Genomic DNA, 23,938 nt, shown 5'->3' on the forward strand with positions numbered 1-23,938 from the left:
GCGAGTCCATTCGAAGCAGGCATTGAAACCCCGGGTAAAAGCGTTGGGTCTCTGGCAATACTGAACCACTCTCCACACGCTGCCTTCTATGCAGGTGCGACAGTGATACCTGGGCGGGGTGTTTGTTTGCCTACCATTGCACAAGCAGGTGTGTGTCCTGGGCTGCGGCTTGGCTTGGTGGCTGTCCATGATCTGCTGAACGAGCTGCTCCACTGAAAACTCACTCGCTCCATTGCCATTTCCACACGTCCATTTTATACCATGGACTGCAAGGCCATATACATACACAGACACAAAGTTGCATCTCCTGTTATTGAATGGTAATTCATATATATCTCTCTCGCTCGCTCGCTTGCACTGTGTCTTGTTCGTGAAAAAGATTACGTATCGGTTAATATGAGCAAAGAGAAATTGACGAATTGCGATTCGAAATCAAATCATGTTATTTGATGCCATTCGTGAGATATAGGGATTTTGTACGGTGTTTAATTTGGAAAGAAAATATCAACTGCATCGTCTTACGATCGAATCACCCTGGATGCGCCCAATCTTCGCCGGATCTCAGAAAGCCAAATCCCGGATCGAGCGTGGGCCGTGCTCAGATGGGCGACGGACACCGTGCCCAACGGACAGACAGCTGTTGAGGGCGTCGTGGGCAGTAGAGGGAAGTGCAACAAAGTCCATTGCTGTTCTGCCTCCACCACCCCCTCCCCACCACCACATTCACCAACGTGCACTGACCGGCAAAGGTGAAGTATGGTTAAACAAACCCTCACTGCCTGAACGACGCGGGGAGGCCTTCGTCCAGATGTGGATTGAAAAACAGGCTGCGTGCGTTTACTGCATAATTTGATCAATCGCTTTAATTGCGGTATTTATTTATTTAAAACATTCGTATCGTACGGTTACTCTTCAGGCATCCGGTCACAGCCGACATCTGGCCTGGAGAGGCAAGCGAACCTCTAATGTAGCCATTACAGTGGGGATGAATCTCGGTTGTTGTTATACGGTTTACAAATTCCTTTTTTAATAACATAAAAGAGTGACCTCTTCTATTAGCCGCGCTATGTGCAGCGTATCCATTCGCACCAACCGTGAAAGAACACGCGGAATGTTCTCTACACCAAACCGCAGTGTGTTTTCATAGCAAAACTTTACTTATTTGGTGATGAAATGTCAGGGGGTGTGCATATCGCTTTTAAACGCACGAACGAGTCCTCTGATAGATATACGGCATAATGAATAGTAATGTGCAAAACTACTGCATACTATGTTTAATTACCTCAGATGTTGCACTGGATAATGATTATTCACTTCAATGAATCGTCCATGGCTAACATGAGCAGATTTCAATGTGTTGGCTTATGTTTGGAAATCAATGTAATTTGTTTATTTCAATACTATTTACATTTTAACAAAAATAATAATCAGATACTGCAACTTTGTCTATGAAAAGTATTGTGCGCGTGTGCTTTTGTGTGATTACCCTACAATTACCGTATTCTCCCGGTTTATACGACGCACTATCCCCCCCGCGTCTTATGACCCGGTACACGTGTGCGTGCGTGTGTGTGTGTGCGTGACCAGATGTGTGTGACTGCATTGACACCGGGCGCTAGTTTGAGGTGCGTTTTACTTTCCGGAGCCGCTCATAATCTAAAGAACACGGTTAATACTGGAGGTCAATCACTATGAAGTCGGTGTTATAATTAATAAGCATGACGCATTAAGAGGATCGACTTTGAAGGGTGTAATAAGATATGACATTGCTGTCGAGTTGCAGGAATGTTGGAAATGCATTGCACGTTGCCACCACCTCGTGGTTACATGGCAGAATATCAACTTTGAAGACGAGGAAAATACGACAGCTGAACATGCAATGTTGAACAAGGGAGAGAAAAGTGCATACTGAATATAAGGGAATTAAGAGTAGTGTTTACGCACTGCCTGACTGCTTATCCTCATACAGAATCCCTAACCAAATAACTTATCCCAATTTAATTATTGAGTCGATTAACAGGTAATCCTAGCACCGACGCTTAGAGACAATTATGATTGTATTCTGGAAACACATGACACTGTTGGATAGAGCATTGCTGACAAGGATGCCATGTTCATTGTTGTTCATAGGGAAGCGCAGGGATGGCACTCTTAATGGAAAATGACCGTCCCTGGACACCGGTACACATTAGCAAAGACGGTGACTGACCCATGAGATGGCAACCCAACTGCAACGTAGGACAGCTGCGCCAATGCATTGTCGCTTTGTGAACGAACTTAAAGCGAATTGGCCCCGTTCGTGACTGTGTGTGTCCAATGAAGTCTAAATGTGCTTCTAGGTGGCGTTAGGAATATTGTGCACGTGGAAACATTTCACATTGGAGTAGACGAGCACCATTACGATGACGAACAGACAGGCACAGTCAAACAGACCTGCTCACACGGAGATGTTAAACAAGGAACACAACATTTGGTCACATTTGCAGTGTCCGAAAGAACTAAATCGTTGAACAAACAACTGCAACTCTTAGACCCAAAATAGATGACCTATATTACTGGGGCAATCGGCACGTAATTACTGAGGACATTATTTATGAGGAGATTTCAATTGTAAATAATGAGCAATTTGGCAACCGAACATTGACTACATTCTGTCACAATGGCTCATGATGTGTGGCCATTTATATAGGAATGCACGGAGACAGCATCTACACGCTGTATATGTATACACACATGCATATGCACACACAATTGTAATTAAACGAATGCATAAAACAGAGGTGACCTAAGCAATGAATGGCAACATGGGCTCTCTCTCTCTCTCATCAGTGACGGCTGGCCGAAGCTGCTACCTGAGGCTTCTGTCAAGTCCAATTGTGGAAGACTGGGACACCCCCCCCCCCACCCCCCTGTCCTGTCCGCACGCACGGGCACTGACACATTACTCACACATGGGCTTGAGCTGGCCCACCAACTCCTCGCGTGACCACTTCGCCCATTCCTTCCGGTCGGTGTTGATGGAGCACAGGATTGGTCCGCATGGTTTCCCACAGTCCTCGATGGCTGGAACATTCAGGTAGTGGACCAGCACTATGTCTGGATTCTGCGCCAGCAAAGGGGTGAAGACAAGGAGCAGAATGGTTAATGTCGCAATGCCACGGAATTATCTGTCGATGTCTCGCATCACAGTCGCAGAGACGCATGGGCCATCAACACTGGGAGTTGCAAATGTTTCCTGAAGGTACGAGGGATGTGACCTCGGTGGTATTTAGTTTGTTGTCCTTCCCCACAGCTCCGATTAGCACGGTTGGCTCGGTATGGTGCGAAAGACGTTCAACATACATACATACAGTTTAACACGTAGGCTTTCGCGATCGATATTATCCACGAGAGGGTTTTGGGTTAGATCGCCTGAATATAAATGTGTCATTAAACCCACCACCACCAGACACAGCCAATTAGTAAGGTTTGTCACGGAAACAAAGCATGCCAATTCGTTACAAGTTCAGCACACCCGTGTGGTGGCAGGTTTAATGACACATTCATATGTACGCGATCTAACCAAAACCCTGTATTATGGATAGATACATACATACAGGAATAAGAATATCTCACAATATCAAACGAGATAATAACTACATGAAACTGACAAAGACCAGAACTTTGAATGATTTATGTTCTGGCAAGATGAACATATTTCCCCGGACAGCCATGATCCTGGGAAAACGAGGAAACTAAACTAAAACTATTTTTAATTTTACCAGGTACGGCCCACTGAGCTATATAGCTCTTTGTCAGAAGCGACCTTGCCACAAATGATAGCTCAATGAAGTGGCTCATCATGTGGAAATTCATTGCAACCAACTACTCTAAACGCATGTTTGTTTCTAAACGTGAAGGGAAAAACTGGAGGAGAAAAATCCAGGCGACCACGGGGAGAACTCCAAATATATAGGCGTAAGGGTTGGGATCGAACCCACAACCTCCCGTATACCAGGCGAGGTACTTACAGAGCAATTACCAAAATAATAGAGGAATTGCCAAAATAAAAGCATGTCCTCACATTACTATTCAAATACTGTTAGTTTACAGAAGAGTGCTATGTGTACTGGGTATTTCTTTCAATTGTTTGGCAGATACGACCTTTTCTTTAGATTCAATGAATAATAGCAAATACAGCCAGAGCGCTGTGTTGGTTAGAGACTATTTAAATAATATATACGGCAATAAACCTTTTATATTCTAAACCCAATTAAACTGCCTTCAGAGTGTGACACTCAATAAATATGCCATTACTGTTCAAGTCAAAGCAAGCATCAGTAATGGGGAACTGCTTTCAGGCACCAGCTACCAAGTATGCCATTCAACAACTTCATTGGGGAAAAAATGTCTTCTCAAGACATTAAAATGCAAATTCAGTTGTCTAATAAAGTCACATTTGATTACAAAAGCATTACTGTATAATTCGAGCTGCTCTAATCATTTAAAGCGGCCCTCCGGCGTGCCTTCGGGTCGTACCACGTTCACGCTCGGCACGGCGTCCGACGTTTCACTCCGCGTGCCTTGAGCTGGGTCAGGAAAGCGAACAAACGATTCGTCGAAATTTAGCGAAATGCGTTTGCGGGCATTATGCCCTGGAGAGTGCGCGGCACAGCCCGAGCGAGAGCACATGCCGGAGAGGTGTGACGCAGCGCAGCGCCGGCCTTTAGCTTCCCCTCACGTTCGGCATTCTCAGTAAGCTTCTAATTATATTATTGGTTCTTTCGGTAAAGTCACGTAGAAGGGAAAATAATAATAATTTAAAAATATAAAACCATATTTTTTTTATTATTTCCCTTCTACGTGACTTTACCGAAAGAAGCAAGAATATGAATCCCAGCAGTCATGAAAGCTTTAAATCAAAATTTAAGCTTCTATTTGTCTTTTCTTAAATTTTCCTCCACTTGGCCTGACAATATGTATTTTTGTCATGATGTACTTTGCCTTGATAATCTTAGAGAACGGCGCTTTATGAACGCCACTTATTATCACTACTGCTAACAAGGGTCTTTGTGAAAGAAAAACGTCAGGATTCTGCACAATTATTTACGCCTTTCACGATTAAAAAAAGCACGCATTGGTTTCACGCAATTTTGTCAGGTCGTACTGAATTGTGTATGTGCATACATACAGTACTACAATTATCGATAAACTCTCCAAGGCTGTTTATTTATAAATTGTCATGGGAAACGTGCGCACGAAACGTGGGCTTCGTGCACTGTCACTCCGTCTCCTGCAGAGGGCAATATAACATTAGTGGAGAAGAAGATGGAAACATCACGTGGGAAAAATGATGAAGCCCTGAATATTTTGACACAGTCGGCGAAGCTGTAAAAGAGTGAAACTTCACACTCCGCAAAAAACCCAACAACTTTTAAATGTATTAATTGTGATCCGCACCAACAAACCCCGTTAATCAACAATTATGATCACTCGTAATGAATCATTACCGAGGTGGCGGGAATTGGCTCCGAGGTTCAAATTAAAGTTGTGCTCATTTTGAAGGGGAAAAAAAAGACGTGGCCACTGATTGGATCCTGAATGAGAAAAGTGCTTTCCCTGTGGCCACCATTTTATAATGGGTTGACAACAGTGATTTCAGTCAGTCGACAGAGAGTAACTCATGCATCTTTCCTTGTTAATAATTCATTCGTGTTTGTATGAAAAGCACACAATGCAATGCACACGGTTTGGCTGAATAGGTACCAGTGCCTTCTGATAGCCAATTGGGATGCCCGAAGCCAAATTTTTTTTATGAGCTACTAGTAAGAAGACAAAGTACGTAGAGAATTGAGACATAACCACTATGCCAGAAGAGATCTCGACAACAGAGATGTACCGAGACAAGAGATAGAGACGCGGCAAAGAAATGGGCTGAAAATACAGTTACACATATAATTCAGTGAATTTCATCACAATGGGCAGTAAACACATGCCTACGTATTGGATACATTAATTTAAACAGTTAACATGGAATCATTTGCAAAGGGGCATCCAGGAGGTATGCACATTCGTGATTTTCAAGGAACACCATAGGCGATTAAACATATGCGGTTCTATGCAGCTCAGTATTCATGCGGTGGAGTGTATACAGCTTTTGAGAAGGGCAAATCAAAAGGAATCCTAGCTCGTCATGAAGAACTATCTAAAACTAAACTCTGTTTATTTTACCAGGTAAGGCCCACTGAGCTATATAGCTCTTTTCAGAAGCGACCTGGCCACAAATGAGATCCCAACAAAGTGGCTTATGTGGAAATTTATAGCAGCCATACACTCTAAATGCTTGTTTCTAAATGCGGAGGGAAAAAGCGGAGGACCAGGAGAAAAATACAAACGACCATGGAGAGAACATGCAAATTCCAGATATACAGCAGGTATCATCAGTGTCGGGTACGAACCCACGACCTCCTGTATACCAGGCCAGGTAGTTAACATCTCACAACCGCAGCGCGCCTATCATTCAACCATCCACCGTCGCCATCAGTAGCAATCGCCATAAAACGAAAAGCTGTCACCCACCTCCAAAATAATGCGAATGGCAATAATGAGATTTCACGTTGTACGCTACTGGTAGATGTGCCATCGCTGAGCAGCTGGCAAATGTAATGTTTTCCCTCCTTTATGACAATGGGCGGTACGCAGATTGACAGCTGGCTGCACGTTATCCGTACTTTTGCTCTGGCCTCCCAGAGACATAAACCACAATGATCACCTGGGTGGGTGTACCGTGTGCGCGTGCACACACACACACATATGCCGAATCAGTACACAGAGTTTCATGGGAACAATCAATATTCTTACTTTTACTTCAGAGACAAGGATATACGGGTTTTTCCCACTTTATACGCAATTTCGTTATGTATACATTTTCTAATTTTGGATTAATGGATCACCTATCTGAACAAAAAGCGTCTACTCTTGCAAATGTCACGGAATTTTTACTTTCCACATGACGTATGTTACATTTTTCTTGGGAAAGACCACATTATAACTTAGCCCTTTCCTGGCAAACTAATGGCCACTTGCCAGCCAGTGCCGTGAGGCGAGATGTTCTCTTCTTTGCCTGGTAGGGGTTATGGGTACGATCCCAACCCTGACAATGCCTGTATATTTGGAGTTTGCATGGACACCCCGTTGGTCATGTGGATTTTTCTCATCGAGAAACACGCATTTAGATGATTTGGCTGCTACTATAAAATCCCACATGTGAAGATACAAACCACTTTGTGAACTATCATCATGTGTGGCCAAAAATAGACCAGTCGGCTTTACCTGTTCAATACAAGTTTATTTGTGCAGCACAGGGAGAGCTGCCACTGGGGGTGCCCATGGCAGCAGGCAGGGAAAATGGGTGGCTGAGAAGTGATCCAAGTCGTTTTGAGTTGGTGAGTTGCGAAGGCATATATGTGCCCAATAAATGCTTATCTTTAACAAGCCACGCTTTGGTAAGTTCCTTCGAGTAAGGATCCTGTGGTAGTGATTTCTTTTCATGCATTTGTGAAACCGAAAGCAACGACTCAATGCAAACTGCCCCAATGACTAACCGCAGCCTACTGAGTTACCCATATGGATACGGTCGTATTTCGTAATACAAGAGAGTAAATATGTAAATAAAAAATAATTAATGGAATGTTCTGTTGATTGAATGTAGCAGGCCTGTTCTATTAATATATTTGGTCCATGCCCACCGCCTCCCTCGCCTCTTGCATGATAAATGTTGAGCCATAAAGGAATAGATGTCTCACCTTAAATCATGCGTGAAAAAAATATGAGATGTTATCTGATTTTTGTGACCGGGACCCTCAGCTTTCCAAAAGCTTGATTTACTTATCACCTCATAAATCAAAGCATCATTGCAGCTGCAACTTCATTTATAGCTTCCAATTTAAAATATTACACCATTTTTTTATTGGACCGATATCAAGTGTAAAATATTCACTGACCCGTTCATACAGTTCCATGACCTTAGCTACGCACGAATATAAAGGCCCCGCAGAAAGGCTACTGTCAGCGGTTTGTTATCGGTAATTACACACACTGCTCAAAATAAATTGGGTTTGTATCTGAATAACCCTACCACCGGAAAGTGCTATACTGTATCAACAAAAAGGAGAAACGCAAACAAAAAAAAGTGCTTTTCCAAAGGATATTTTTCAGGTCCATTAGTAAGCACCTGGGTGTTATTTCTCACCGTGCAATAGATTGGCCTGCTTTGCTCATCGCAGTTATTAGGCATTCCCAGTGGCAAGCCTGTCTCACTATCATAAATTTTTTTTTTATTCCCAGACATTTAAACTTAAAAGAGGTTGATTATTTTTTTACAAAACTCCCAATTTTTACAAATGAGATTGCAACAACAATAATGGTCATGATTACCTCGGTCACAATATTATCATTCCAAATGCAATGTTGTCAATTCCACTGCTGGATGAAGGCCTCCCTACGCCGTTGTTGGCCATCATGCTCAGTCTTATTGTGATACAAAACGCATTGCTATCACACTCTACGTGTGTGTAATGTTCTGTGTAAGCTTAACGTGTGTGTAATATTAATTTTGAAATCTCTCATTTAAAATAAATAAATGAAACAACCAGCCAAATAGAGTTAAAATATCACATGCCCAATGCATTACATGCTAAAATGTAGGGTACATTGACGTGCATTTATGTAATTTTAATAAACAAATAGGCACATTATTTTGCCTAAGAGCACTACAGCACCAGTAGTTTCAGGAGATATGTTAGCAGTTGGGGACGCGTGGCTGACTTACCAATTGATACATCGCCACTTATTTGTCCACAATAACCTAAACAACTGCAATAAAGTACTTAATCTATACCCAGATGCAGATGCAAGTCCATAGAGACTGTAGTTTTATACTGAAAGGGAGACGGGCTAAAACACAAAGATGAAGAAATAAGAATAAAAACGTGAATATAAGAAGATGAGTGGAAAGCAATCGTGCGTGAGCACAATTAATATAAAACAACATATAAATCTAACATTACGCATTTATTTATTACAATGGAGCGCACATTACTCTTTGTAGGGGAGCCCTACTGGGAATGCCAATACGATACGTACGTACCCTCGACACAATTATTAAAAATCAGCGAACACAATGGTGCTTACGGCACTCGAGAGAGATGCGCTCACATCCAGCGTGGTAGTCTTAACAAATGATCACACTACAACAGTGTGCTGAAACAGCACTAATGGCTGATTACACAGAAGCGATGTTTTTAATTTATAAAATACATTATTAATACACTCAATTAAAACTATTATTCGATAAGCACGTGTACATCTGAAATTGTAAATGCACGTGTAATAAATTAATTTGGGATTTACTGAGCCTAATATATCCAATTAGCAATTAACTGTTTGAAAATATCTTACAGCTAAGAGGGGTGCACATTTCTGTGAGCTGTTTTGCAGAATTCTGATTTGTAAAGATTAAGTTCCAGATTAATCTCCCTCTAGGTTATTCGTCAGCAGGACATGTTTTCTGGGCAACAAGATGAGGCCGCCTTACAACATTAGACTATCAAAGCTCAAAGTTCATATTTGTACTGAGTGAGCTACAGAGTAGTTCATGAACGAATACATGAACAACAACAACAAAAAACCCCACTATGTTCTTGATTTTTCAGCAATTGTTGGAAAGAGGCGCTGCCATGAAAAGTCTTGCACACACCACTGCTGAAACAAAAGCCTCCACCAGATGGAGCTCGTCCATACAAGCCCCACAAAGAGGGCATTTGGCCTACTCTTCCACGCCTGGCCAGACGTCTTGGAAGAGGTGGGGGAGTACCCTCATTTTACCCGACCGATAACGCGCCCTGATGAGCGGCGAACGGTCCACGTGCTTTTATTGAACTTAACTTTGCTCATAAACGCGATTATACACGTGTAGCATTCGAGCACCAACTTAATGTGATTTTTTTTATATTTAAAAATTATTGGTACAAATGGGAAATTTAAGTGAAGCCAGAAGTCACACTTGTTGAAGGGGGGAGGGGGAGGGGGACCCAGGTGCGGTTCAGAATTCACACTCGCCACCGATGTTAGACGCGGTTGGGAATCGAACTCGGGTTGTTGGTTTCATTGTGTAGCGGTGCTAACTATCGCGCCGCCGCTCCACCCAAAGTTCCTGTATCTATTTAGAAAGAAAACAAACATATTCACGTCCCGTAGCATACCGAAAGCCTGTGTCCTCTCATTAAACGAAGCTGCAAGTGAAAATTACGACTAATACAACTTATTTAACAGCGTTTCATTAACTAAAACAGCAACGACTAACGTTCCGCTTCCCCCCCCTCTCCTTTTAAATCATCGCTTTGTCATAAAGTACGGTGGGGCTAACCCTGCTCCGTTTGCTTCCAACTCCAAAACCAGGAAGAGGCCCGTGCTACGAATACATCACCATACATCTTTAATGCCGCCATGAGCCACTGTTAGCTCTATTTCTCAGCAATGCTAAAATCAGCACAAAGCCATTCTTCCTGTCATTACCCCGGGGGAAGTGCAAAGACTGGGTCTGGTTTAGGGGTGGACGACTGGCCGGAAGCGGGGAGGAGTGGAGGCACAGCGGAGAGAACGTGAGAGTCTGGAAACTTGTTTAATGGCAAGCACAGGGCCTTTTCCGAGACTGCAGATCCAACAACATTGGACTGGCATGCCCTCACACTCAGCCACCGATTTGGGGCTTTAATCAGCTCTGAAAAAATTGTTATAGACATACTATATAACCACTAAAACGCCCCATTTTTTCTCTCTCAGATATTTAAATCGTCTCCATCCACATGGAAACCAGACAGATATGCATCGCTCCATTTGTTCACAGCCACACATATATATACCACACGCAATGTAAACATAATATGTATACAGAATATTGTATATGCACATATAAATTGAATTGTAGGCTGGCTGTTACAGTATTTGCACTTCTGTAAACTTAAATTTGAATGCATGTAACTGCATTTCACACGTCATTTGTGCGTTGTTGAAAATCACCGCTGAACGGTTTTCTTTGGGCTGGCGAAATAATGTGGACCGAGTGTCAAATTGTGATACAGACCATGATGTGAATAACAATTTGAAATCAAAGCATCTTGGCTATTTCTCTTATATGTGAATCTGGGCATATATAATATCTGCTGGATCAGCATTATATAATACCAACATCCCAAATATCACAATCCACTCCCGAAAAAGAGAATGTTGTCATACAATGTTTCTGTAACGAATAACGACCAGTGCACAAACACTGGTGATTTAATGTCATCGAGTGGAAAGTCACGTCTCAAGTAGACATGGAGGGACAACGATATATTTCAGCTGCAGCAGCAGGGGGCATGCCATGGGTAACGGCGTAGATATGTAGAAGCCATTCCATATACAATTCCGGACGAATAAGCCCAACATTCGTATTATACAATAAATTCTTCATTTATAATTGCAACATGTGTATAAACAGAGCACAACTTAGTGAAATTGGGTTTCTATTATTAACGACTCGGAGTAGTTCAACTTGACAGAGTCAATATTTCCCTGTTTTTATTTGAATAAGTTGAGCTACTAAGCATGTTTTCAAAGTGGAATTGTTTCTACTTAGCAGCCACTATTAACGTCATGTTCTGTGATTTAGACGCTGCGTTTACAGTCGCCTCACATTTATAATTGTCAGTAATTGCAAGGAATGTATTGCATGAGGTGTATTTAAACTTGAGATTTACCCACATTCACCGAAATGGATGTATACAATATACTTTTTGTCCTTTTTAAAAAATATGTTTTTTAGAAGGACATTAATTTGTAACCATTTTACCGATTTCACCCAATATCTTTGTTCAAGTTAAACGGCAATTATTCCAACAAAATGTGAATGAGCCAACTGCACTGCTGAAAAAGGCAGTTCCCGTGCCTTTTTACTGCTCTGAGACAATGGTAGATATTCCACATTCCTATGGCAGGAGAAATGCTAGCTTAAAAGATAACCATTGTTGATTAAATTTCGATTTAAAGCTTTCGTGACTGCAGGGATTCATATTATTGGTTATTTCGATAAAGTCACGTAGAAGGGAATAATCAAATAATCAAAAGAAAACATAATAAAATAATACAATTCTCACGACGTTTCAACCACAATGCAAGCAGCCGTCCTCAGGTGAAGAAACAGAGCTGTCCCAAAGACTCATTAGGACGCTGTCTTTCGGACCAAGAACATTGTTCATTAGTCAACTCACAATCTTGCAACTGATGGTAGTGCATTGGAACCAATATGCCAGACGACTGTTTTCCACACAACTGGTTCAAGCAACTCAAAATATACGGCAGTGTTAAACGTATTTTCAAGAAAAGCTTTTTTTTTGGAAAAATAAGTAAACATTTCACGATAAATTAAATTCAGTCCACGTTGCATGAAATGTATCGATCATCGCCTTTATATTACCCACATGACATATTTACAGACCTGTTAAAAACGTATTGATTATCAATGAAAACAAATTCAAGGCATGTCTTCCTCCTCTTTTTTTTCTGCCCTCAACTCGAATTTTTCCCAAGCAGTGCTGGACTTTGGGAAAACATTTCAAAATAAGTTCGCAACCCTATTCAGAATAATGGACCACACATAAATGAGGAGCTAAATCAATGAGTGTTGTTTTTTTTTACAAAAGACAGAATCGTAACTCACACTTTGTTTACTGCTGTAAGTCCCCCTCCCCCCCACTCTGGGGTATAATGTTTGGGTGAAATTAATGTACCGCAGTACCTGTACGTAGAAAATTCATCTTATAATATTTTCCTGACTTTGACTTTACCATAAAATGTGTTTTAAGACATTCTGTCTGTAGTATATTAAACACAGTAAATGCACAGTATAGGTGTGCATTCACACATACGCTGTATATCAAACAAATACAAAGATCTCCCGCATGGCCTCAACAGACTTTTAGGGAAAGCGCTGCTAGTGAGCACCTAGAAAGGCCAAAAAGGCACACGAGGGGGTGAGTGGCGACCACCACACTCGGCCGCCTTTGTCTCTGAGTGGCAATGTTTACACACTGCACCAGGCACTCATTTGGTGCTGAGTCGACCTAGGGGAGGCACAGGACCGGTTCAGATAATCGTCACTGGTATTGGCCGTGGGCGGAAATCGAACCCGGGTCGCCAGGTTCATAGCGCAGCGCGCTAACCGCTACACTACCGCTCCCCACACATACACACACACAGACACACACACAGACACACACACACACAGTAATGCACGTTTCTGTCTGTGTACGAGCAATGGGAAATACAGATGCAAATGAAATGTTGGAAAAAAAATCGAATAAAAAGCCTTCTGCGTTTAATGGTCAGACCACGTAATTTTGCATAGAGCTATGTGTGTGTCTGACCCATGAATATCTGTTAACATTAACCCACTGTACCGTTCCCTTACATGCTTTATACAGCGTGGCCCAAAAGTCAGGACACAAAGGGTTATTATATTTACTTTAACAGATCACATAGGGTTATTGCATTCATTTTAACTAACGTTCAAATAGACTTCCTTCAACATTAACACATGATGCACGAATTCTCTTTTGAAATAAATTGAGGACTTTTGTTTTAAGATTACATGTGTAATCTTTGCACATCCATCAATTATGTTTAGTCTCAATTCATTGAGGGTTCTTGGTCGAGTTTGTAAAAACGACAGATTTAAAGTGAGCCCACAGGAATAAGAAGAAGAAAAATAGATATTAACAATGACAATCGATGGAATATTAGCTTACGAACACGCAATTGAAAGTTTCAATGCCAGTGTTGAAATAAATAAAATAACCTTACGTGTCCTGACATTTGGGCCACCCTGTATAGCGTACAATAATTACAGTATACCCAATTTGCCAGCGTGTGCAGTGATTGAAGAGGACAATGAATGTCATCGGCAGTACAATGTCATTATGTGAATGCATAACAGATAAAGAATACATTCACATGGTAATAAAGAAGAATGACACGTTTATTTACATAAGTACTCTCTGGTTATGGATGGGTATATATGTAGTTTTTAAAAAATAAAACTATGCTATTCTTTATTGTATGATAAAGGGTCCTCTTTGACAGAGGCACACACAACATATATTGCAGTCAATATTATACTGGTAGGAACTACCTGGTTCCACCAGCCCATAGGGGATTCTTGTGTCCGTCCGTCCATCGTGCATCCAAAAATGGGAGGGGTGGGGCTGGGTTGAGAGGAGAGGGTGGGGAGGGGCTGGGTGGAGAGGGTGGGGAGGGGCTGGGTGGGGAGGGGTGGGGCTGGGTGGGGGGTGGGAGGGGTGGGGCTGGGTGGGGAGGGGCTGGTCACCCCGTGGTGCCCTTATAAAACTCAACGTTTAACCTACTCACGCTGGCTTGTGCCCGCCCTCACAGTCGGCCATATTTGCGGAATACACCACGCCGCCGTTGACCCTGGCCATTGACCGAGCAACCCAACGTTCCTACCAGCTCCCTCCGCAGGAATGTGTTTGCTGGTTTAGAAAGAGAATACGGTGATGGAGGAATTTATATTTTAAGTGAATTTCAAAGATGTCTAATAAATTGTGCAATGTAATAATGCGACTGTAATTTATAAGAATTTACTTGTTTGTCCAGAAAACCGACACCGAGACACACGACTATTTGTCAGGAGGGTCCTGCATTGGTGTGTATTTTTATTATAAGATGTTTTCAGCCAGTGTACCTGTGTTTATACGCGTGGAAGGAAACCGGAGCACCCGGAGAAAACCCACACACGCGTGGGGGGGCAACTCTCTATTTCCGTACAGATGGATACATGTGGAGATTAGTCCACTCGCTGCATTGCCTTCTCCTGGCCAACAGGGTATTGCACCTCCTCGACACCCACGGGAAGGGAGTTTCACAATGTCTCTGTGGTGAACCACCAACCCTCGCTGCCTTCACAGTGCTCGATTTACAGCCAATGTGCATAGCCACCACCGCCTGGCTATTCGTTAGCATTCACAAAGTATGCAGTCTAATAGGCCGCATTTTCTATATTAAAATCTAGGGAGTTACATCGTTCTTCAAACCAAGATATGTGGCCGAACTCTTGTAAATTACTGTTAAAATCAATTTAAAATATTTTAGCCATTTATAGGTACAATTAAAAAGCAAATATGAAAACATTTCGGAAGAAAAAATGCATGCAAAACTCACGTAATTTAAATGCTGGACCATACTTCACCAACCTGGTCAGCACAAGTTGGTGAAGGGGAGGCGCCAAGACCAGTTCATTTATCACTCATCACTGATTTTAGCCGTGGCCAGAAATTAAACTCAGATGGCCGGGATCATAGAAAATCGCGCTAACCACTGTGCCATCTCTCCTCCGTGCACACTGAACGATACTTTAATTACAAACATATGCGAACTGTCAAAACACAGAAAACGTGAATATACTAATGTTTCCAAACCGATATTTACGTCTGTCACATGAGAGAAATACACATACAGCAAACAAAAACGAATATTATCCACCTGTACCGGCATCCAACAGCACTGCTGCCTTGTTGCATTAAGGATTTAGACGTTACACTAGTGTCTGGCACGGTGCTACAGCTTTCAATGTGACTCTAATAGGAACCAGAGGCATGGAAAAACATACATAATGCAAGCGGAACCCATTTTTTTTTCACTCTTGAGGCACAGCAATTCATCTAATACAGTCCAGAGCAGGTGTAATAGCAGCAGGGGGTTGAAGAAAATGCCTCACAATCATTTAAAACTTCGCAAGCTAGATGAGGCACAAACATTGCTCACGTGTATACAATCGCGAATTTGCACACGATCGCACACACACGGCGAACAGCTATTTGAAAATTGGGTAGACCTTTGAAGGAAGTGCACTGGAGTTTGAAAGCGTCAAGCCATGCATGCCTAGGGTAGGTGTCTTCAAAGTGCACGACTGTAATAGCATTGATTAAATCACCGCATTAGTTTGCTTCCTTCCAGGAACAATATCTTGCAAGTAAATTAAACCTATGATATACACATTTAAAAAAATGCATTCAATGTGTTAACATTCATTCGAAACGTAACTATGTAGAATGTAAAAGATACGTAACATTGACATTTAATTGACATTGAATTTAAATAATGACCAAATATGGTAAAATTCGCTCGTAATTGGTATTTGCAATGTATTTAATTCAGCATTTTTTTATTTCATTGTTTTCTTGCGTAGCATTGCCCATCAGTGTCTGCATTGTAACAGTTGCTTTAATCAGAATATCGAGACATGTGAGGGTGATTCACTCCAGTGGCACAGTGCTTTGTTCACCGCTCCATGAATCCAACTTCCTGAGTTAGATTTCCAGATGTGGCTAAACTCAAGAGCATACGAAATCTGAGCCAGATCTGAGCCAGATCTGAGCCAGATCTGAGCCACATCTGAGCCACATCTGAGCCAGATCTGAGCCACATCTGAGCCCCATCTTTGCTAACTCTCATTGACTAGTGTGGCAAAGCATCCTTTTAAAACAAACCCCTTCATCCGGCAATCTCTTGGCAAGGGGCTCAAACTGTTAATGTATTATTTATTAGAGCGATGAAATCAGCCCACGCGCAGGAGAAAAGTGGATTTAACATCGCAGAACCGTGAGAGACAGCGACAGCTTGCTAAGGCTTTCATTCAGCAGTGGTTAGACCATGGCTCGCGATTGTTGTTTTGTCTGAGAAATACTTTATTTTGTTGTTGGAAATCAGCCACACACCGCTAAAGAGCTGCAAAACCCTTTACATAAAAAGCCCACCATGATTCGCATTGGGTCTTGGAGCACCAAAAAAAATATGCCTTCAAAAGTAAACGTATCCGAGTCCTGACATCATCTGGTCCAAAAACAAGCACAGATATAGTTTGAAGCGTCAAGGCCTGCACTAAAACAAGAAACTCCAGAGCGGTGACTTTTGAGCAAACTTGCCAGTAATATCTGTGCAGTCAGTTATAAAAAAAAGAGTAGTGATTTTTCAGCCTTGTTCATATAACGGATGAACTAACGAAACAGTTTATGGCTCTGTGTCAATGCTTTGTCGTGGCCCCTCGACATCCACAAAGTACAAAACAATTTTGCTGCCTTTATGACAGAAAGTGTTCACAAAGCGGTGGCATCTCTTTCACCACTGGGGATTGATAACAAGTCTTGGCCACAACATCAATTTAAGTTATGGTTTCCATAGCTCAGCCCACAATCCGGAGATATTAGGTGTTTGGCTTTATGTTTAAACAAAAAAAATAGATATGGTGGGTTTCCATGCATGCCTATGACCGAGGATATGCTCAAGTTATTTTTTTTTATGTTTCACAACAGCTCTATCCTTCCTTTCTTCCAAAAAAACGATGCCACGAAAGTCTCAACGACCATTGACATTTATTACTGCGTTAACATGAAGCGAATGCTCACCTTACGGCAAACATATAAAAACACGTGACTGTGTACGTTTCCTTCTTTCCTGAGATTGAGCGCCGCTGTCAACTGTAAATGCAGGGCATGGGGCAAGAGTTTACATGGTGTGTGTATTCAAGGTAAGACGTCTGGATCTCTATTTCTCGTGTACGGCTTGAATGTTATGGCGGTGGCAAAAAGCGGGTTGCACCCATCTCACGGAAGTTATGGCTAATTTGGCTAAGACCCTGGGCAGAACAGCCTGTTCTTTGTAAAAAAAAGGGGGGTGATGGAATACTCCCACATCTGGCAAGTGGATGGAACTCGATGATTGATGTCCTTTCGGCTGAATTGGGTGCTTTCGAGTGCCTGGCATCATCACACTGTTGTAATGTGGGTTGGGAGTCTAATACGCGCGGTTTATCCCATTTTCACCAATGGGCCATATGCTTGATTTATCAGGCCTGTGTGTGTATATATATGGGCATATCCTGCGTATACGCTGCATTTTGGCTGAAGTCACGCACCTCGAGGTATACATGTATTTACACACTCTATAAAATTCAAGCTGCATTAGAATGTATGAGGGCATTACCACTGCAGTAGAACAAGCGATGAATTTCGGAAGGCTTATGTGGTATCTAGAGTATGGGACAGAAGTTCCATTAACCCTGTTATAAAATATATTATGATACGCATGCAAGTAAAGGTGCATAAGGACTACTCACTCAGTCTGTACATTACACATACAGAACAATTGCGATGGAAAATGCGAAGATTATATTACATAAGTTTATACCACAAACATACACAGCACAAAGCCAATGATTTTATTATCAATTTGAGAGCTATTAAAGTGTGACGCGTATATAAATAGGCATTCATGCACTCATGCATACACAGCACAAAGCCAATGATTTTATTCCCATTGAAAATGCAGTTGATAAAAGAGATGTGTTTAAAATATCTAAATGATACTGCAAGAAAATAAGGCATTTCCTTTAATTCCACATGAAGATGTTTCTGATCAATGCCACGATTGATCGTAAATTGTTTTATTTTGGATTGGATCGCCGTGTAGGTGTACACGGTGATGCCAATTTCAGCTGTGCACTCAACACAACCCAACACGCCTGAAATAAATCAAGTCATTGCGGGGGGGGGATTCGGGAATGTGCCAAATTATTCCGTTTTTCAGCAATGCCGATTACGTTTAAAAGGCAAGTAAACATTTGACAACGTCTTATGAGGTTTCACCGAACATCATCAGGTATTAGCAAGAGCTACTCTGGATTTTTTTGTATTTCTGATTAGTAAATCATAAATGGCAACCCCCTTAAGAAGGCACAATGGAACGATAATGCATGATTGAGACAGAATGATCAAACTAACGAATTACTTCTGTACACATCTCTACAGGAAACACAACCGTTATAATATAGCCGAGAAGAAAAATGAGCAAAAATTGTGTTGGAGGATCGTCGAAATAACTCTCTTAAAAAAAGCAACTCCAGAAATAGCCTTGCCAGAATATGTATGCCTCGGGCAATAATTGCAAGTGGATCAGAATGAGCATGATCAAAATTCAAAAGCTGTATGAAAGAAAGATAGAATTATTTAGCAAAAAAAATATTAACGAATGATGATAAGGAACATTTCAATGTGCCTGAAGAGGATTGATTTCAGTTTCAAATGGGTTAAGAAACTGGTGTTTGTGATAGAGAATTACGAAAAAACATGAAACAAAACACTTTAAATTACAAATTAGCGACCTTACCATAGATATCCCACTACAACACAGACAGAGTCATATATACAGCAGCTTAGAGACAACCTTTCCTTCAGATTTTAATCACGATTCACCACAGCCGAATAAACAATTCCGGAGTTTAATTGCATAATAATTAAGCCTCTGTGACATTTTGACTTATTTTGTGCAGATTCATTTAAAAATGTTATGGCTCTAGTTTGTAATCAGATGCTCACACGCTCAACACACACACACAGACCCTGACGCAGGACGTCTGTGTATGTGGGGGGGGAAAGAGTTTCCAAATATGGTAAGAATCATCGCACAACCTTCACGTGGCTGCTGGTAACATAAACAGAGCAGGCACTGATATTTTTTTAGCTCGGTTTCTCAATACTCTCCTGCACTCTTAGGGGTCCCCTCCTCTTTGTTGCCAGGGGTGTCTCCCCGTGACCCAAGGTCATGCCATTTGGTTTATTGCCTCCTCCATTGCGCTCATGATGACCACGTGGACCAGGCCATTGTTGGCCGTGATTGCTCGTCCTCTGGAGGGATTTGCCTGCAGGCCTTAACAAAAGGAGCCCATCTGACTGTAGCACAAAGTCGCGTCCTTCACCTATTGTGGCGGGGTGCAGCCATTTAACTAAATTGCTTTTACATGGCCAGCTTATCAACAGCCCTTCAACAAACGCCCATTAACCGGACTTAATAGAAATCCTCGGAAAGAGTGACTTAATTTAGCAGGTTTTTGGAAGCAGGGCAGGTTTCTTTGACGGGTTTTTAATTTGGATCGTCGCGCACAGCAGCTCAGCTCTGTTTGCTTTTTGTCGGTGAACGAATTTAATTTCTGTTTACCCTAATTGCATAACTTGCAGGACTTGCGTTCATTTCCAAGTGACCTTACAAACACGCTTCTGTCAGAAAAAAATTGGGAAGGAATTGAAATGTAAAAAAAAACTATATCCCACCGGTAATAGACTTCTACACTGAATCAAATTCCTGTCTAATGTAAAACGTACGCTTTGCATATTATTTAAGCACATTTCCTAATAGGTAGGGGAGCATTATTCTATTATTTATATAGTACATGTACATTATAGTTGTATCTCTCGTGTGCTTTATTTGAAATTCTGAAAGCATTGACAACTTACTACGATCGTGTCAGATATTACGTGCTGTTTACTATTTCCAGGTTATAATATGCAAGACATCCTGGCGATGTGACTGATAAATTTATATTATCATACATAATTGGGTTTCAGCGTTCTAAGTTTTTTTTAAACACAATCTATTGCCTACACCTGATATCATAAGTAGAACAAGGATTTACTTTGGATACACTCAGTGATATAGATTAGAGGAAAGCTGAAGTTACATAACAACTGTGGCTAAAAATACATTTTAGCCCAAGCACTTTACGCTAATTGTTTAATACACTCCCCAGCAGAGGGCAATGCAACAGACATTACAGTGTGCTCTCCGATAACGCGGGTCGCGTTCCCGAAGAACACCGCGTTCTGGAAAAATCGCGTCATAATAAATAATATATAATACAGGGCCAAAGCACACGTGAGACGCACACGCAGGCTGAACAAAGACTGAGATGCGTGGGTAGCATCTAGAAGCATCCAGCAGCATCCCAATGCCTTGTGTGATGCTACGCCAAGAGAGCCGTTCGACCGCTTATTCCTACTCAGTTTCATTTCATTTCAGTTTCATTTATTAGGATTTACCCTGTGAGCCATTCGGTTCGCGCTGAGACGGAGTTCCGTGCACTCAATCGCGTTATATACAATTCGCATCCGCGTTATAAAAAAATGCGTTTCCTAATACATTCATAGCGTTATATCCAAATTCGCGTTGTGAAAACGCTCGGCGTGATAGGAGAACAGACGGTACGTGCAGTGACCCATGCGTGCAAGGATCGAGCACTTACAATTTACACAAATTACAAGTTAAATAATATGGGGAGGTGGACGATGATGGTAAGGCGGTTGAGGGCGTTATGCCATGAACTCGTCTCACACGAGTTCGATTCCCAGTCACGGCTAATATCGGTGGCGAGTGATATTGGAACTGGCCCTGAGCCCCCCCCCCCTCAACCAAGCCACACTGCCCAGCTTGGTGACGTGCTCTCAAAGTACCCCGATGACTGCTAATTGTGTTTAGTTTGTTGTCCTTCCCCGCACCGCACCTCCGATTGGCACTGTTGGCTACATACGGTGCAAAAGAAGTCCAACATATCTTCTTGGTTCTTTCGGTAAAGTCAGGTAGAAGGGAAGTAATAAAATAATAAAAATAAAACATAATAAAATGAAATAAGTCCAACATACATACATATACACACATATGAGGCATTGGTGTTGGGTTTAAGAATGGCTGGAATTTTATTTTATAAGTATATGATACGCTCCTTCTTATTGGTTCTTTCGGTAAAGTCACGTAGAAGGGAAATAATAAAAATAAAACATAATAAAATAATTCTCACGACGTTTCGGCCACAACGCAAGCAGCCGTCCTCAGGTGAAGAACAGGACGGCTGCATGCGTTGTGGCCGAAACGTCTTGATAATTATTTTATTATGTTTTATTTTTATTATTTCCCTTCTACGTGACTTTACCGAAAGAACCAAGAAGATGAATCCCTGCAGTCACGAAAGCTTTAAATCGAAATGTATATGATACGCTATTATTAAATGTAGGCCAATGGAGCTCACGACCCCTGTACGAGATGGCAGAAACAAATGTGCAACAATACAAATGAGCCATAGTACAGGTTTTTTGGGTTAGATCGCGTAAATATATAAATGTGTCGTTAAAACCCGCCACCACCCGACACAGCCAATTAGTACGGGTTGTCACATAAACAGAACGTGCCAATTTACAATCTGAGTACTCAATTTACTGAGTACTCAGATTGTAAATGTTGTGGCTTGGCTCTCCAACACACCGGTTAGTGCTGTACTACTGACGAATTGGCCACGTTCTGTTTACGTGACAACCCTTACTTAGTTGGCCGTGGCGGGTTTTAACGACCCATTTATATATTTACGCGATCTAACCCAAAAAAACTCTATTATGGATCATATTTCGATTTTAAGCTTTCGGGACTGCAGGGATTCATCTTCTCACGTAGAAGGGAAGTAATAAAATAATAAAAACAAAACACAACAAAATTATTCTCACGACACCTCGGCCACAACGCAAGCAGCCGTCCTCAGGTGAAAACCAGGTCAGTTGAGACTTTACCGAAAGAACCAAGAAGATGGATCATAGTGGTCGCGAAAGCCTCCTACGTGTTAATATAAATGAGATGTTAAAAATTAACCAAAACAAAGTTTAGTTTGGTGGTCATGGCAGTACACAAAATGGATTCCACACATATCGGTGAGAATTTGAATCGTCACGCCTTCCTCACTGTGCGTTTTCTCGAGGTTCTCCGATTTGTTCTGGCATGCAAAACGCCGATTGAGAAATTGTCCAAATACCCCCAATGCAGAGACTTGCCTGAAAAAGCCTCGAGACTCAGTGATGCTTTCATGCATAAATGCATATTTATTTTAAGGAATATTTATATATCCATATCGCATCTCCTTTGCAAAATTAACGTCTCAACAGGCTGTCACCTGATAAAATAAAGGCGAGTGCTATTTTATTTTATACACTGAGGTGAATATCGAGTTAAACAAAGCTTACATTTTCACTGCATTTGAATACAACTGCCGCATTCTACACCTCTCACACTCGACTGACTTTCGTTGTTTGCGTTAAATCCAACTTATTCATTCTAATTATATTTGATTCGCAATAAAAAGGTCACCAGCTGTGGAAATAATTAAAATTTTCCGGATACGTGGCCACACATGTGCGAGTGTGTGTTGTGGTCACGTGTGGGGAGCGGTGGCACAGTGGTTCGCACACTGCGTGACGAACCCGGTGACCCAAGTTCGATTCCCGCTCACGGTCAACATCAGTGACGATTATCTATGTAGTCTGAACCAGTCTTCGGCCTCCCCTTGGTAACTGGTGCGGTGTGTAGTGAACATGCCAGACTAGCCCACTCCCTCGTGTGCCATGCCGGCCTTCATAGGTGCTACTCGCTAACAGCACTTGCCCCACAAGTCAGTTAAGGCTGTACGGGGGCTCTTTGTCTTTGGTCATGTGTGGAGCCTGTGCCTGCAAAGTGTGAATTCTACCTCATGTAAACACAATACGATGATGAATGCATTACAATACAATAGTAAAAAGACAATTGGTGATACCATATGTGTTACTCTATATCATTTTTGTATATTTTTTGTAAAAATATTCACGCAATATTTGACTTCATGTTTATGTAATTAATCTGCCAATGAGCGGAACATGTCTGGGAGGACGTTTACTGAGAAGATGGAGCTTTTAAATTATCTCGTGTGCATGTGGATCGTTACTTGGCAGGAATCGTGAGAAATGATGGCAGTGGATTGACCAACGTTGATGTTAATTCACAAAATCTGCACATTCTATTTTTTGTTTTCAAACATTTATGTAATGTTTGTATGCTTTGGGGGGGGGGGATAAAGACAACTGAATTTAGTTCTGGGCCCATCATCTGCTCGTTAACTATAATAAATAAAATGTTTACTCGCTAATAGCAATCGCTTAAACTGTTCAAGTGGGGGGAGGGGGGGAATGGGTGCAATTTTCTGTTGTGAACTTGTGCCAAATTA

The 23,938-nt window shown here is 41.7% G+C and overlaps 1 protein-coding gene across 6 annotated transcripts in view; it reads right to left on the reverse strand.

Moving 5' to 3' along the window:
• The window catches only part of LOC144728326 (calmodulin-binding transcription activator 1-like), a 630,428-nt gene that overhangs the window by 162,692 nt on the left and 443,798 nt on the right, over positions 1–23,938 (reverse strand). For 4 of the 6 annotated variants that reach the window (XM_078607681.1, XM_078607682.1, XM_078607680.1 and 1 more), the window contains exons 6-7: positions 2,950–3,103; positions 135–266 (exon numbers count right to left, since the gene is read on the reverse strand). In XM_078607681.1, coding sequence (XP_078463807.1) covers positions 135–266; positions 2,950–3,103 — 286 coding nt within the window. The remainder of the gene's footprint in view (positions 1–134; positions 267–2,949; positions 3,104–23,938) is intronic. The other 2 variants (XM_078607684.1, XM_078607683.1) reach the window with 1 other exon arrangement.

This window comes from Lampetra planeri, chromosome 28 (assembly GCF_965212315.1).
Source record: "Lampetra planeri chromosome 28, kcLamPlan1.2.h2, whole genome shotgun sequence".
In the NCBI taxonomy this organism is placed as follows: domain Eukaryota; kingdom Metazoa; phylum Chordata; class Hyperoartia; order Petromyzontiformes; family Petromyzontidae; genus Lampetra; species Lampetra planeri.